The sequence below is a fragment of the Papio anubis genome, chromosome 13 (assembly GCF_008728515.1).
Source record: "Papio anubis isolate 15944 chromosome 13, Panubis1.0, whole genome shotgun sequence".
Classification (NCBI taxonomy): Eukaryota; Metazoa; Chordata; class Mammalia; order Primates; family Cercopithecidae; genus Papio; species Papio anubis.
In genome coordinates, this window is record NC_044988.1 from 2,170,396 (window position 1) to 2,187,648 (window position 17,253).

Here is a 17,253-nt window from a genome sequence, read left to right on the forward strand (position 1 = left end):
CCAACCAGTTTCCTAGTTTAAGTATCAATGGGTCAGTCAACTGATGTAAGCTAGATACAGTTCTGTCAGTCCTCCTTAGAAGACTGGAAGATCACTAAAATAGCCAGTTGGCCAGGCAGGCTGTTGGTACTTGAAGACTGTTCAATCTGACAAGAAAACAAATTTCTCCCCCATTATAAAAGGCTACCCTAGTACAAGGACAGAAGATATTTCTTCTGGGGCTCTGGGAAGACATTTAATATGAAAAGATACCAGAGAAGACAAACATAGAGGCAGGAAGTCACATGAAGGTGTTACACCCCTTCTTTCAGGGTAACATGTCTCTCCAAGGGCAAAGATATGTGAATGTAACAAAAACTTTTCTCCTTTGAACTGTCAGAAGGATTATTTGGAGAGTAAAAATGAGGGGAACTATTGTTAAAATGGATTAAAGTGATGATTCCCAGATTTTCTTTGCATGCCCATCTGGTTGATCTTGGAAATGGGTTTTTACATTATTGTTTTGCAAAATTGCTTAGACTGGTACTTACAAAGTATTTGTGTGGAAGCAAAGAAAAAAAAAGTTATACTCTACAATACTAATAAACTGATTAAATGTGTACACATAACTTTGAACTGGGAAACCCAATTTATTGAAAATACTGTTTTGGTTGACAAAGATCTGAAGAACAGTTCTGTACACTTCTGAAGATTAAGAACAAGTTTTAAAAATTTATAAAATACCCGTAAATGGAGAACTTATAGCAATATTTTACCTATTTATAATAAATTAATCACCTCAAAAGATAACTTGGAACATCAAAAGGAACAATGTTCAGATTTCACTTTGATAACTGTACCTTCAGCAAGTATTTCTTAGTGCCTAATACGAAGAGGGACTGTTTCATGTGTTTGAGATACATTGTGAATACAACAGACAAAAATTCCTGCCTTGTTTTCTATCTTTATTAGCTTGAAGGTCCTTAATGGGTGGGCACACAGAAAATGAACTCCTCCAGGGTCTCTAGATGAGGCATCCATCTGCCAGAGCAAAAGACCGTGAGTTGCTAAGGAGATCAACCAGGCAGGGAGAGGGAGCATAAATGACTAGAGCACAGACCATGGTCTCCAATTGGTGATGTATTGTATGGGAAGGTATCCCATGGGCCTACCTCTGCTAAGGGACAGCAGGTAACACATGAGTCCCCAGTCATGAGGCTTTGTCACCTGGCCTCCCAGTGACTCAGGCCGCCCGAGTGAATCAGTTCAACCCTACAGGGTTCCTGATCCTTAATATCAAACCCAATCATAATCCTCAAATATCCTATTTAAAAGGGGCAGGGAGAGAGATAATTTTAAATATTTTCTTTCTGAGTCTGAGTAAAAAAAGTTTAAAGAAAGACTTGCTTTATATTACGAAGTATTACAAAAACAGAGTAAACAGTGATGTTTTGATTCTCAGGGACTAACTGGTCCTAACAGGTACTAACTGGGTTGTGTACCATTAATCTTCCTGTCATATCTGCTTCTCTCCAGGGGTAACCTTATGTTCTCCTATTGTCAATGCATTTTCTTGGTAAGGCTGCTGGCAGTTCTACTGTTACAATGTAACTGGCCTATGATATTCTATTTCTTAAGTCCTAAGGTGTATTCTTTTTCCAAACTTGGTTCAATTATCCTTCTGTGAAAAATTCAATAGCAGGCCAGAAAGATGGGTATTATGGCTCTTATACATGCCAGTCCTATTCACAAAGGGATGTTACTAAAATATCAGAATGTTATTTAATCAGTCATATGCACTATTTACAAATGACAATTTAGTATATAAAGATATTTAAAATCAGTGGGAAAAAGCTGAATTAATCAATGGCATATGAAGTACTTGCTATTTATCCAGAAGGAAAAAAATTTTGCAAATTCTTATATCCAATGACATCAATGGAAGCATCAGATAAAAAGCCCTTTACTTCGTACCCAGTGTGAAATGGGTGACTTTTTGCCATACCAGTAAAATGATGGATCCAAGTAGCAATGGTCAGAATCTGGATGGAGAAAGCTCCATCGGCAGCTTGATTCCAGTCAGTCTTATCAGAAAATAGTCTCTTATTATGGGCATCTACTTGAGCAACCCAGATGGTTGTACTAAGCAGCTGTGACTTTTAACCCCCATGTACAAAGGATGAAAGGGTGCTTTTTAATATATAATTTCCAACTAGAATATCAAATAGCTAGGCCACATCCAGAGCCCAAGGTTTAACAAAAATGTAACAAGGTTCATCAAATGGAGTATTGGCCAGAGCTGAGAACACTGTGTTCTTTCCACTGAGAGGAGTGACCATTTCACTCTGGGTTTCTTAACGGCACTGAGTAGGATCCTAGTAGTTTCAGTTAGTGAAACCATCAGTGAGCCAGGCCCAATTACAGTAACCTCTATGAATTGAGGACTCTATAAGCCAGCAACTTTGCTTCCTTCAGGAAAGAGGGGATACATTATTTCCCTTTTAAGAGACAGCTACTACTATTGCATATACAGCTGACATACTGTGGGGCCAGGACAGCTGCCTTCCTGAATGCTCCATTTTCACTCCACAAGTGAGGCTTGCTGGGTCCTTTTCATTTTGTTAGTTGTTGAGTCCAAGACGACACACTCCCAAACTGGAATTTTAGGTCAGAGCCCTCTACCCAGGGAAGAGATAGCCAATGTGTAAAAGCCCAAGAGTAAACTAACAGATGCTTTTCAGAAGGGATGGACCTGGAAGCCTTGTCAGGGAATGAAGTCAACCCCATCCCCCAGCTCCCAAGGGCTGCTCCCTTTTGCCAGAAGTTTCAACCCACGAAATCACCAGTCACAGAGACCTGAAGCCCAAAATGATCAGAGCTGTTGGACCTCAGATGTATCTTTACATACAATTCTTCCTGATTAGAATTCTATGACTTATGCGAATTACAGGGAATTTGAATTCTCTCTATAACTGATGGGAATTAATCCCTACTATACTTTCAGATGTAAACATAACTGTAGTACACTCCACTTGCCCAAAGTACCTCATCCATAAGGTTATTACATTTGTTTGCCTTCCCTACCCAAACCCCATTAGCCAAATCTAGATGTCCCTTATCCCCACATGAACTAGTAAGATGTTCTCTTGGGCATGGATTCAATAAAGCCATATAAATTTGAACCCCTCCCCTCCTTGGAGGTTTCCCATAATACTTGGTTGGGTGCCAATGGCCTTTGGAGCTAGGGAAAACTCCTCCTTAAAGCAGATGTAGCTGGGGTATATGGAGGTGTCAGGAGGTGTGGAGGAAGTACCTTTGTGCAATTAAGCAAGGCACAATTACGTTGAACTGCACAGTGGCTGCTCACCATTCAGCCAAAAAGGACTTTTAGGTTCATGCAAAGCCCTGTATCAGGTGGTACTATCAATTTCATTACATTGAAAGGATGTCTTTCCCACAATTCTCTGATCATATTTGAGGTTCTCCTTGACTTTATAACCTCCTGATAAGGTTTGTGCCCTCTGGTTGACTTAAGCTTGGCTTACACAGCAGCGTTCTGCCTTCATAGCAGAACATAACTAAATTATGTGTAGAAACAAATAGACTCAAACATGTAAACGCTCAATAGAATACAGTAGTCCCCACTTATCCACAAAGGATGCTCTCCAAGAATCCCAAGTGGATGTCTGAAACCACGGGTATACTGAACCCTGTATATACTATATTTTTTTCCTATATATACACATGCCTATGATAGTTAAATTTATAAATTAGGCATAGCGCGAGATTAACAACTAATAATAAAATGGAATAATTATAACAACATGCCAGAACTGCTCTTGCAATTTGAGGCCACTATTTAGTAAAATAAGTGTTACTTGAATACAAGCACTGCCATACCCTGACAGGTGATAACTAAAATGCCAAGTAAGTGACTAACTGGCAGAGAGTGTGGGTACACTAGACTAAGGAATGATTCAATAATCCTCATGGGAGAGAGAGCAGGAGGGTATGAGACTTCATGACACTGCTCAGAATTGGGTGCAATTTAAAATGTAGGAATTGTTTATTTCTGGATCCATTTAATAACTTTAAAGTGCAGCTGACCATGGGTAATGGAAATTGCATAAAGTGGAAATGCAGATAAGGGGGGACTACTGTATAAGCTAAAATTTTGCTCACATCGTGTTCAACTGGGAAAGATGCAGAAGAGAATTTTGCTGCATATATTCATTCAGGCACGCTGACTTATCTTGTACCATGCTGCATTCAAGCACGGCACCAAGTTTGTCCTAGAAATGATATCCATTTTGTTGTGACAGGGCCCTGGTAATTTGTTAGGGGAGTCTCTTATTTTTCAGACTGGGATGGATATCCACATCTTAGTAGCCAGTCACAAAGACCGACATGGATGAAAAGGAGATTGGGAAATGTGGACTGTGTGCCCGGAATAAAATGAAACTGGTACTGGTGAAGAGATTACCAGCCTGTGTGATGTGTGGGAGCTATCTAATAGGGTATGACTTCATTCAGGCCTATCCATAGTACTCTGAAAAGAGAAGAGAAGCCTGTGTGAATTCTTCGATATACTCGGAAGGTTGCCTTTTGGACACAATTCTTCCTGCATTCATCTTCATCTCGTTTCTTTCCTACGTGAATTCTGATTCACCGTGAGGGTTTACTTCTGGGACTGTCTTCTTATATTGACTGCCCTCAATTGTTTTTTGTGTATCTCTGATATCAAATGGGGTATTCTTTTTGTCAAAAGAATTTTCTAGTTATTACATCAATAGGCATTCCCCTCTCCCTGAATTTTCTGGTATATGCTTAGGGTTGACTTCTTATATATACAATTTCCCATATTCACTGCATTCATAAGATTTCTACCCACTGTGAGTCCTTTGATGTATTCTGAGGTTTGATTTCTGGCCAAAAGTTTTCCCACATTTATTACACTGAAAGGGTTTCTCCCCTGTGTGAATTCTCTGATGATCACTAAGGATTGCTTTCCGGACAAATTTTTTCCCACATTCATTACATTTAAATGGTTTCTCCCCAGTGTGAATTCTTTGATGCACTCTGAGGGTTGATGTCCGGGCAAAAGTTTTCCCACATTCATTACATTTGAATGGTTTCTCTCCCGTGTGAGTTTTCTGATGTTGAATGAGATGATCTTTTCGCCAGAAGGATTTTTCACATTCATTACACTGGTAAGTTTTCTCCCCAGTGTGAGTTCTCTGATGTATTCTGAGGTTTGACTTCTGGCCAAATGTTTTTCCACATTCATTGCATTGAAAGGATTTCTCCCCTGTGTGGATTCTGTGATGATCTCTGAGGGTGGACTTCTGAACAAAAGTTTTCCCACATTCACTACATTCATAGGGTTTTTCTCCTGTGTGAATTCTTTGATGTCCCCTGAGGGTTGACTTCTGGACAAATGTTTTTCCACATTCATTACATTTATAGGGTTTTTCTGCTGTGTGAATTCTCTGATGAGTACTGAGGTGTGACTTCTGGGAGAAAGTTTTTCCACATTCACTACATTCAAATGGTTTCTCTCCTGTGTGAGTTCTCTGATGTTGAATGAGATGTCCTTTCTGACAGAAGGATTTCCCACATTCATTACATTTATAGGGTTTTATCTTCGAGTGACTTCTCTGGCGAACTCTGTTAATCGACGTCTGGTAGGATTTCTTATTTTCATGACATTCAGAGGATTTAACCCAAGTCTGTGTTCTGTCACTATTTACCAGTGGGTTCTCTTCTGTGACAGTTGTTTGAGGATCAGTGAGGTGTGCCTTTCTGTTGAAATTATTTCCACTTGAATTTAATTCATAATGTTTTATACCCATGTTAAATTTATTATATTCATCCACAGGTGACTTCTCAAAGGATTTCCCACACTGATGAAGATGTGGGTGTTTCTTCCCTGTGCCAGTTTTCCTGTGGTCAAAGAGAGTTTTCTTATCACAATTTTTCCTAAATTCATCATCTTTAGAGGATGTTTCTCCTGTGTGAGGACTCTTATGTTTAACACAGTTAGCCTTATCATTAAAGGCTTTTCCAATTTTATTACATTCAAAAGCTTGCTCCAAAGTGTGAAACTTTGCATGCTTGGGAAGATTTTCATTATAATTGAGAGCTTTCGTGTTTTTATTATGTTCATAAAATTTCTCTCCAGTCTGAGTTTTCTCAAAGTTAATTTTGAAAGGTGAATTCTCACATACATTACAGCAACCTATTTTCTTTGTTGAATAGTTTCTATTATTAATGATACAGTCAGAAATACTCTGCAAATTCACACCCCATGAGTCACATTTGCAGGACATTTTTGTTGAAGCAACAGCAGCTACATGCAGAGTAAATGGTTTCCCCAAAACTTTCTCTTTCTCTGTACTCGATGTTTTATTATTGATACATATTGCTTGCTGCAAGTGTTTGTCTTTGATTTTCTTGTTCTGCTTGATCAGGTCATCACCTCTGTAATCTTCTAAAACAGAAATATTGAAAACATCTTATGACTCTTACATCTTTTGTGGGTAGGGCTTATCAACATACAGCCTATGTTGCACTTAATGATTTATCAAGATTAAATAATTCAGATGTATGTGTGTGTAAATACATATATCTTAGACTACCCTCCTTTAAAAAATATTGCTATAGTGCAAATGGGAGAGGAAACTGGTAATGAATACATATTTTGCATGTGATTAGTAAGATTTTCCTAACTGGGTGGAGAGAGGAAAGAAAATAAAACTTAAGCTTTTTATAGGGGTAGTTATTTTAGGGAGCAGGAAAAAACAGAGAATGGGATAAATACAACAAAACTCCAAATGTAAGTAGTATAACAAGGAAAATAGTTGAAAGTAAATTACAGTTGAAAGTAAGTTACAGTCTAGGTCTTGACATTATCTAGATTATAATGGTTAGAATAGTCTACTGTCTACATTCTTACAATTTGATATCCCTCAATTCAACATCAAATTAAATTTATAACAGCACCAACTCCTTTATGATTAAATGAAAAAGTTTACAGCTCTAACCCATCTTATGGTTGTGATTCATAGCAAGTATAAAATTGTTGAAATTAAAATGCATTCTTGCAACTAACTTAGATGCACTACTCCATTCTGGCTGTCATAGCATTGATGTATTCCATCAGAACTAAGCGCTAAGTGAACCTGATATCCCATCCTAAGTTTTCACATTTCAATCTGACATGAGGGGTACAATTTTAAATAGGGTACCATAGAAAGTTTTACTGTGAAAATGACATTTAAGAGACGTCTGGATTATTTATGCATTCTAAATGCCTATCCTTGACAGGTCATATTGCAAATATCTGCCACTTCTCGCTTACCTCTTAAGATTTTATTAAGCATGAAACAATATATATCTGCATAAAACTTTCATGTACAACTTAATAGTATTAAGTGAACACTCATGGAATCAGAAACCATGTTATGAAACACAAATGGCTCTGCAAAAATCCCTGTGTACCTCTGCTTGGTTATAACTTCTCTATGTTTAGAATTCACCACTCTCCTAATATTTATGTAATCATTTCTTTGATTTTCTTCAGTTTTATCACCAATATATGAATTCCTAAAAATGTAGTTGAATTTTGCCTGCTTCTGACCTTTACATAAATATAACCATATATGCATATTTTTTGTTTTCTTTTGGTTAATATCATGTTTGTAATCAGTATACAAGATTTTATGTGGCTGTATAATTTTTCCTTAAAGAATACAACTGTTTCTCCATTCTACTGTTGATGAGCACAATTTTTGCCAAACATAAACAATACTGCCATTAATATTCTTTTATGTATTCCAGAGAACATAATCGTATCTTTTTGTTGGTCATACGGTTAGAAAAGGAATTACTTGGCTACAACATGCAAAAGTATACCCTGATTAGAAAACATCCTGGTGGGATGCAAAGGCATAAGAATGATACAACGGACTCTGGAGACTTGGGGTGGGGGAAGGGTGGGGAGGGGGAGAGGGAAAAAAGACTACAAATTGGGTTCAGTGTATACTGCTTGGGTGATGGGTGCATCAAAATCTCACAAATCACCACTAAAGAACTTACTCATGTAACCAACACCTGTTCCCCAAACACCTATGGAAATTTTTAAAAAAGAGGCTGGATGTGGTGGCTCATGCCTCTATTCCCAGCACTCTGGGAGGCTGATGCGGGCGGATCACGAGGCCAGGAGATCAAGACCATCCTGGCTAACACGGTGAAACCCCGTCTCTATTAAAAATACAAAAAATTAGCTGGGCATGGTGGCAGGCGCCTATAGTGCCAGCTACTTGGGAAGCTGAGGCAGGAGAATGGCATAAACCTGGGTGGTGGAGCTTGCAGTGAGCTGAGATTGTGCCACCGCACTCCAGCCTGGGCAACAGAGCAAGACTCCGTCTCGAAAAAAAAAAAAAAGAAAAAGAAGAAGAAAACATCCTCCTGATATCACAGTGGTTTTACCAGTTTATATTTTCAGTCAGTGGAGGGTGTCTAACATTCTATATACTCACCAAGACTTGGCATTGCCGTATGTGTAAACTCGCTTTGTATCTGTTATTTCACCTCATATCTCATTTCATATATTATTTTGTGCTCCATGAAACTAACGAGATTGAACACATTTTCTAAGATTTACTGGCCATATTAAAAGTTCTTGTTCAATGTTTTTGGCCATTTTTCAATTGGGTTGCCCATCTTTTCCCACAATGACTTGCAGAATTTCTTTACATTTTCAGGAAGCATATCCTTTCTAAGTTATTTGCACTACATACATATTATAGTAGTTGGTGGCTTGTCTTTTCACTATTGAATAATATATTTTATCAACAAATTTCTTACTTTTAATGGAATCAACTTTATTAATCATTTTCTTTTAACTGCTGCTTTTTGTGCCTTTAGACTTTCTAAGAAAAGTCTTGCGATATTCAGGTATTCACCCCTAAAGTGACCTGGAGTCTAACCACTCCTACAGAATTATGTCTACTACTGCTCAGTAACTCACTTGGGTGACTCTGGTTTGAGAATTCCTCCTCTGAGAACCAAGGCTCTTCTCCTTGCTCCAACTTGAAGATCACCTCTGGTTTGAAATGGCAGTACCCTGTAAATAAGGAACAACAGAGGACTTAGACCAGATATATGAGATTTTAGTCTCCAAAAGTGGAAGAAAATACAGCTTCAGAAGCAGTATCCTGAAAGTGCTCCTTTGCATTTATCACTGGGAGTTGACAACATATTCTTTCTGGTCCTCGACAGGGCATAGGTACTTTGGAATCCTGAATGAAAAGCCTAAATAACATTAAACTCTAAGTATATTGTTCACATGTATTGGCACTTAAAAAAGAAATACCTTCTATATGGAGTTACAAGGGTAACTTATGTTTACATGCTTACCCACTGAGACGAGGTTGCTGTAGTTCTCCAGCATCACATCTCTGTACAGATTCTTCTGAACAGGGGCCATTTGCTGCCACTCCTCCTGGGTGAATTCTATAGTCACGTCCTCGAATGACACTGACGCCTGTAACAGTACATTTCTATTCAATCTGAAGGGTTCAGAATAAGATGACGTAGAAAATACCCATGAAAACAATTCTTACCATGTTTAACTCTAAAAAGCTTGAACGAATATAAAGGATGCCTATTTTGAATCTAATTTTATCTTATACTTTGAAGGTATTACACTGGTAAAAGTTTTTATAGGAGAGGTGCAGTGGCTCATGCCTGAAATCCCAGCACTTTGGGAGGCCAAGGTGGGAGGACTGCTTGAGCCCAGGAGTTCAAGACCAGACTGGGCAACACAACAAGGCCCTGTCTCTACAAAAAACTTAAAAAATTAGCCAGGTATGGTGGTATGTGCCTGTAGTCCCAGCTACTTGGGAGGCTGAGGCAGGAGGATTGCTTGAACCCAGAAGGCTGAAGCTGCAGTGAGCCATGATCACACCACTGTATACCAGCCTTGGTGACAGAGCAAGACCTTGTCTCAAAGAAAATGTTTATAAATGATCTGTATATATTTATGAGTTATAAACATACACTATAAATAGATATATTAGTAAAGCTTTTGTTTTAATTCTTCTTTTTGTAGCCAAAAAATGTCAATAAACTTCCTACAATTTTTATTCCATCCCAACAGACTACCCTGGGCACACATCAGGGCAGGAGTCAGCAAATTATGGCCTTTGGGCCAAATCTGGCTTGCCAGTTTTTTGTGCATGTGTGGTAGAGACAGGGTCTTGCTATGTTGCCTAGGCTAATCTTGAACTCCTGGCCTCAAGTGATCCTCCCACCTTGGCCTCCAAAAGCTCTGGGATTATAAGTGTGAGTCACTGTACCTGGCCACTTGCCACTTTTTAAAGTCAGTTGGCACACAGGCACACCCAATCATGTTGCATTGTTTATGGCTGTTTTTGTGCTGAAATAGCACTGAGAAATTCCATCAGAGACCTTATGATTGTCAAAACTGAAAATATTACTTGCCTTTATAGAAAAAAAATTACCAACCTCTGGACTAAATAATCATATTATAGGAAAGATAAAGAAAGTATAATACAACAACAAAGGAAACATATTTTATATATATAGGAATTACGTAGATTGGAAGTAAAAGGATGGAAAAAGATATACCATATAATCAAAACCGAAAGATAGTTGACATGACTGCATTATTATCATACACAGATTTTAAGGTAAGAAAGAGGTATAAAAAATGAGTAATGGGCCGGGTGTGGTGACTCATGCCTATAATCCTAGCACTTTGGGAGGCCGAAGCAGGTGGATCATGAGGTCAGGAGTTCGAGACCAGCCTGACCAACATGGTGAAACCCTATCTCTATTAAAAATACAAAAGTTAGCCGGGCATGGTGGTGAGTGCCTGTAATCCCAGCTAGTCAGGAGGCTGAGGCAGGAGAATCATTTGGACCTGGGAGGTGGAGGTTGCAGAGGGCTGAGATTGCTCCACTGCACTCTAGCCTGGGTGACAGAGTGAGATTCTTGTCTCAAAACAACAACAACAACAACAAAAAAAAAACTGAGTAACAATTTGTAATGATAAAACAGTCCTTTCAATAGAAGATACAACAAATCGAAATTGCTGGCAAACATAGCTTCCAAATAGCATTTCTCATTATTCGCAGATTACATATTTGTAAATTCACATACTAAAATTATTTGCAACCTCAAAATCAACGCTTGCAGTTATTTTGCAGTCATTTGTGGACATGTACAGGAAGGTAAAAAATTTGAATTGCCTGACATACATGTTCCCAGATGAGGCTGAACAAGGTGATCTTCTGCTTTCTTGTTTCAGCTCTGATAATGTAAATAAGTGTCCATTTCTCAGTCTATTTAGTGCCATATTTACTGCATTTTTGTGCTTTTTCTTGACAATTTCACTTCTTTTTTTTTTTGAGATGGAGTCTCACTCTGTTGCCAGGCTGGAGTGCGGTGATGCGATCTTGGCTCACTGCAACCTCCGCCTGCCAGGTTCAAGAAATTCTCCTGCCTCAGCCTCCTGAGTAGCTGGGACTACAGGCATGTGCCACCCTGCCCAGGTAATTTTTTAAATTTTTAGTAGAGATGGGGTTTCACCATGTTGGCCAGGATGGTCTTGATCTCCTGACCTTGTGATCCGCCCGCCTCAGCCTCCCAAAGTGCTGGGATTACAGATGTGAGCCACCACGCCCGGCCAATGATTTCACTTTTTAAATGGCCCATATGTATAGCAGTTACGTGCTGTCTAGTGTGCCTATGTGCAAGAAGCCTGTGATATGTCTCATGGAGAAAACATCTATGTTAGATACGATTCATTCAGGCATTAGGTATGGTGTTGGCCATTAGTTTGATCTTTATAAATCAACAATATTAAATAAGGTGTCTTTATGCAGAAAGACATACAAAAAGATTATGTCCTGACTGGTTGACAAAAATGTGACCAGAGGCTTAACCCTGTATTTCTCCTCAGAGCAATGGTTCAGTATTTATTAGTTCAGTGTTTGTAGTGACTTTTTGGAACATTACTACTGAGAATAATGAGAACTGACCGTATATAAACAAAAGATGACAGAAATGAGATACCAGTCTACAATTTTAATTAGTGATTTTAATGTAACTCTCCCAGTAACTCATAGAAAAGCAGATTAAGAAAAACCAACAGGGATATAGAACAGAAGTCAGTGAACTACAGCACAAAGGTCAAATCCAGCTCAGCTCACCACTACTGTTTTTTTTTTTTTTTTTTTTTTGGGTAAATGAAAAATACCACCACTACCAATTTTTTTTTGTAAATAAAGTTTTCTTGGAACACAGCCACATTCATTTGTTTATGCATTATTGATGCCTGCTTAACACTACAGCTGCAGAGTCTGGCAGATGCAACAGAGACTGTATCTCTCACAAAGCCTACTATCTGACATTTACAGAAAAAGTTTTCTGACCACTGATACAGAAGATTGAAAAGACATAATTAACCAACGTGAATGACATATACAGGATAACCTCTGCATAAAATAGTTCTCTGGTGTCCTTTGCACATCAAAAAAAAAAAAAAAAAAAAGACAGTCTATCTCACTAAATTACAAAAAATTACAATCATACAGTGTAGCTTTAGATCTTAGCTTCGAGATGTAGAAAGCTGATAAAAGCAACGCTAACGTCCTTAGAAGAACATACCTGGGCAAACAGACAATTATCATCTTTTTTTTCAAACTATTAGGAGAGAGATAGGCACCTGCAGGGAGAATCAGGATGTGCTCATTTGCTAAAGGTAAATGTATACTAGTCTGAGTGTGTGAAGTCCCTGGGGGCCATACACATAGGGTTATTTTCACCTTGTTACAGGATGAAAGGAAAAATCAAAAGAGAAATTAGACCGGGCACGGTGGCTCATGCCTATAATTCCAGCACTTTGGGAGGCTGAGGCAGGCAGATCACTTGAGGTCAGGAGTTTGAGACCAGCCTAGCCAACATGGTGAAACCGTGTCTCTACTAAAAATAGAAAAATTAGCCAGGTATGGTGGTGCATGCCCATAAGCCCAGCTACTCGGGTGTCTGAGGCAGGAGAATTGCTTGAACCCGGGAGGCGGAGGCTGCAGTGAGCCGAGATGGTACCACTGCACTCCAGCCTGGGTGACAGAGCGAGACTCCGTCTCAAAAAAACAAAACAAAACAAAACAAAACAAAACAAAAAACCCCAAACCCAGAAACTAGAAAATACATTGAGATTACTCACAATGAATACACAAAATACCAAAATGCATGAGCTGCAGCTAAAGCAGTGCTAAGCGTGAAATTTATAGCAGTAACACCTATATTAAAAATGATCCCAAATCAATATGCTAATTGTACACTTTAAGGAACTAAATGAGGTGGGGACCTTACTACTAACCTTACAAAAATAAAAAAGACAATAAAAGAATACAGTGAACTGTACAGCAACAAATTACATAACCTAGATGAAGTGGACAAATTCCTAGAAACACACAAACCACCAAAATGAACTAAAAAAAAAACAGAACATCTGAACAGACTGATATAAGGCTGAATCAGTAATCCAAATCCTCCCAACAAAGAAAGGTTCAAGACCAACTGTCAGTCTTTAAATGTTTGGTGAAGTGTACCAAACATTTGAAGAAAAACTAATACCAATCCTTCTCTAATTCTTCCAAAAATAGAAGACGAGTGAACATTTCCTCATTCTATGAGTTACCTGAACCAAAGCCAGATAAAGAAATCACCCAAAAACTATGATCAATATTCCTTCTGAATATGTGTGCAGAAGTTTTCAACAAAATACTAGCAAACCAAATCTTGCAACAAATAAAAAGTACTATACACCATGACCAAGTACAATTTATTTCCAGGAATGCAAGGTGGCTCACCATAAGAAAATAAATCAGTGTAATATATCACAATAATAAAAAAAAGAAAACAAATCACATGATCATCTCAACTGATGCAGAAAAAGCATTTGACAAAAATATGATAAAACAAACATTTAACATAGTAGGACTAGAATAGAACTGCTGCTACACAATAGAAAGCACTTCTGAAAAACTACAGCTAACATAATACACTAGGCTAAAAAACAGGAAGGTTTCTTCCAAATATCAGGAATAAGACAGGGATGCCAGCTTTCATCATTTCTATTCATTATACTGGAAGTTCTAGCTAGAGGAAATAGGTGAGACAAATTTAAAAAACTGCATCCAAATTGGAAAGAAAAAAAGTATAACTATCTCTATTCTCATAGACCATGAGATCTAACATATGGAAGAGACTAAGGAATCCACAAAAAACTACTAGAACCAATAAATGAATTCAGCAAAATTGTAGGATACAAGATGAACACACAAGAATCATTTATCTCTCTAAATACTAGCAATGAATAATAAAAAAGAAAATAATTCCATTTATAACAGAACAAAAAATAATAAAATAGGAATAAATTTAACCAAGAAGGTACATGACTTATACGTGAACAACTAGAAAACATTGCTAAAAGAAATCAGAAGACCCAAATAAATGGCAAGACACCTTGTGTTCATGAATTGGAAAATGTAATATTGTTAAGATGACAATACTCCCTAAAGTGATCTACAGATTCAGTGAAATCTATATCAAAATCCTAATGAACTTTCTGCAGAAATGTTGAACCTACAATTTATATGAAATTGCAAGGGACCCTGAATAGTCAAAACAATCTAGAAAAAAAAAAGAAAAAAAATTGGAGGGATTACATTTCCTGATTTAAAGACTTATTATAAAGCAACAGTAATCAAGAGAGTGTGGTACTGGCATAAATACAGATATACAGATCCACAGAATAGCACTGAGAGCCCAGAAATAAACCCATACATTGATCATTTATTAGGAAAAAAATAGTTTTCAACAGATGATGCTGGGATAATTGAATCTCATCAAAAGAATGAAGTTGGACTCCTACCTTATACCGTATTTTAAAATTGCCTCAAAATAGCCAGGTGTGGTCCCTCACACCTGTAATCCCAGCACTTCGGGAGGCTGAGGCAGGCAGATCACTTGAGATTAGGAGTTCATGACCAGCCTGGTCAACATGGTGAAACTCCGTCTCTACTAAAAAAATATAAAAATTACCCAGGCGTTGTGGTGCACACCTGTAATTTCAGCTATTTGGGAGGCTGAGGTGGGAGAATCACTTGAACCTGGGAGGTAGACGTTGCAGTGAGCCAAGATCATGCCACTGGACTCCGGCCGGGGCAACAGACCAAGACTCTGTCTCAAAAAAAAAAAAAAAAGGGCCTTAAAAGGGATCAAAGACCTAAATATAAGAGTTTAACTGCGTGACTCTTAGATGAAATCAGGAGTAAACCTTTATGACCTTGGATTTGGCAATGGCTTCCTGGATATGATACCAAAGAATAAAAATTAGACTTCATCACAATTAAACTTTTGTGCAAAGGATACCATCAAGATAGTGAAAAGAACCCACAGAATAGGAGAAAATATTCACAAATGCTACATTTAATATCTAGTAGCCAGAATACATAAAGAACTCTTATAACTGAACAAAAAACATAATCCAAAATGGGCAAAGGATTTGGATAGACATTTCTCCAAAGACGATAAACAAATAGCCAATAAGCACATGAAAAGATGTTGAATATCATTAATCAAGGAAATGCAAATCAGTCAAATGACACACCACCTCACACCCACTAGGATGTCCATCATTTAAGTGGTTGTAATGATGTGGAGAAAGTGGAACCCTAATACACTGCTGGTGGGAATGTAAAATGGTGCAGCCACTGTGGAAAACAGTTTGGCAGTTACCAAAAATGATAAATCAAGAGTTACCATATGAGTCAGAAGTTCCTTTCCTAAGGTTTAGTCCCAAGAGAAAACAGGTGTCCAAACAAAAACTTGTGCATGAATGATAATAGCAGCACTAGTCCTAACAGTCAAAAGGGAGAAACAATCCAAATGCTCATCAGTTGAATGAATAAACAACATGGTATATCCACACAATAGAATATTATTCAGTCATAAAAAGGAATGATGTACTGATATGTATTACATAGATGAACCTTGAAAACAGTATACCAAGTAAAAGGGATAGTCATAAAGGGCCAGGTGTGGTGGCTGACACCTGTAATCCCAGCACTTTGGGAGGCTGAGGTGGGCGGACCACCTGAGGTCAGGAGCTCCAGACCAGCCTGGCCAACATGGTGATACCCCGTCTCTACTAAAAAAAAAAAAAAAAAAAAAAAGAAAAATTAGCCAGGCATGACGGTGGGTGCCTGTAATCCCAGCTACTTGGGAGGCTGAGGCAGAACTGCTTGAACCTGGGTGGCGGATGTTGCAGTGAGCCGAGATTGTGCCATTGCACTCTAGGCTGGGTGACAAGAGCAAAACTCAGTTTCAAAAAAAGAAAAATAGAAATAGCCACAAAGATCACATATTATGTGACTTCGCTTATTAGAAATGTCTAGAACAGCCAAACATATAGAAATAGAACATAGATAAGTTGTTGTTTAGGGCTGAGATTGTGTATGTCAGGATGGGGGATGATAGCTAAATGATAAGAAATTTCTTTTTGAAGTGATGAAAACATTCTACAATTGTGGCAATGACTGCACAACTTTACAAATATACTAAAAACCACAAAACTGTACACTTTAAAAGTGTAAATTATATGGTATGTGAATTGTATCTCCATAAAGCTGTTAAAAATAAAGGACACTAGAATAAGTAGGATGATTTGGATTTTCTATATCCTATTAAAGAAACTGAGTTCATGAGCAAAAACCAGGCACAAGAAAAACTCCAAGGCTAGACTACCTCTCAGGTATATTTTTCCAAACATTTAAGGATGAAATAACAGCAATCTTAAACTTGTTCAGAGAACAGAAAATGAGTAACTGTTTCCAAACTCATTTTTTGAGAATATAATGTTGACGCCAAAACCTGACATTATATGACAGAAAAACTGCAGGCCAGTATCTTTCAATTAATGTAGACACAAAAATATTAATTGAAATATTAACAAATTGAATCCAGAAATAAATTAAAGTGATAGCACATGTGGGAATTATCCCAGGAATGCAAGGTTGGTTAAACATTGATAAATCTATCAATATAATTCACCTCTTTAACAGACTAAAGGAATAAAATTATATGATTATCTCACTAGATGCAAGAACAGCCATCTGACAAAATACGCATGATAAAAAAAAAAAAAAAACTCAGGAAACTGAAAATAGAGAGGGAACT

At 37.8% G+C, this 17,253-nt stretch overlaps 1 protein-coding gene across 12 annotated transcripts in view; it reads right to left on the minus strand.

Moving 5' to 3' along the window:
• Nucleotides 1-605: 605 nt before the first annotated feature.
• ZNF510 (zinc finger protein 510) overlaps nt 606-17,253 on the minus strand; it is a 47,363-nt gene continuing 30,715 nt past the window's right edge. For 10 of the 12 annotated variants that reach the window (XM_021927755.2, XM_031654015.1, XM_031654019.1 and 7 more), the window contains 3 exons: nt 9,400-9,526; nt 9,011-9,106; nt 606-6,469 (listed from right to left, as the gene is read on the minus strand). In XM_021927755.2, coding sequence (XP_021783447.2) covers nt 4,863-6,469; nt 9,011-9,106; nt 9,400-9,526 — 1,830 coding nt within the window. In that variant the 3' untranslated portion in view covers nt 606-4,862. Of the gene's footprint in view, nt 6,470-9,010; nt 9,107-9,399; nt 9,552-15,837; nt 16,183-17,253 lie in introns of those variants that run through there. The other 2 variants (XM_031654022.1, XM_031654025.1) reach the window with 2 other exon arrangements.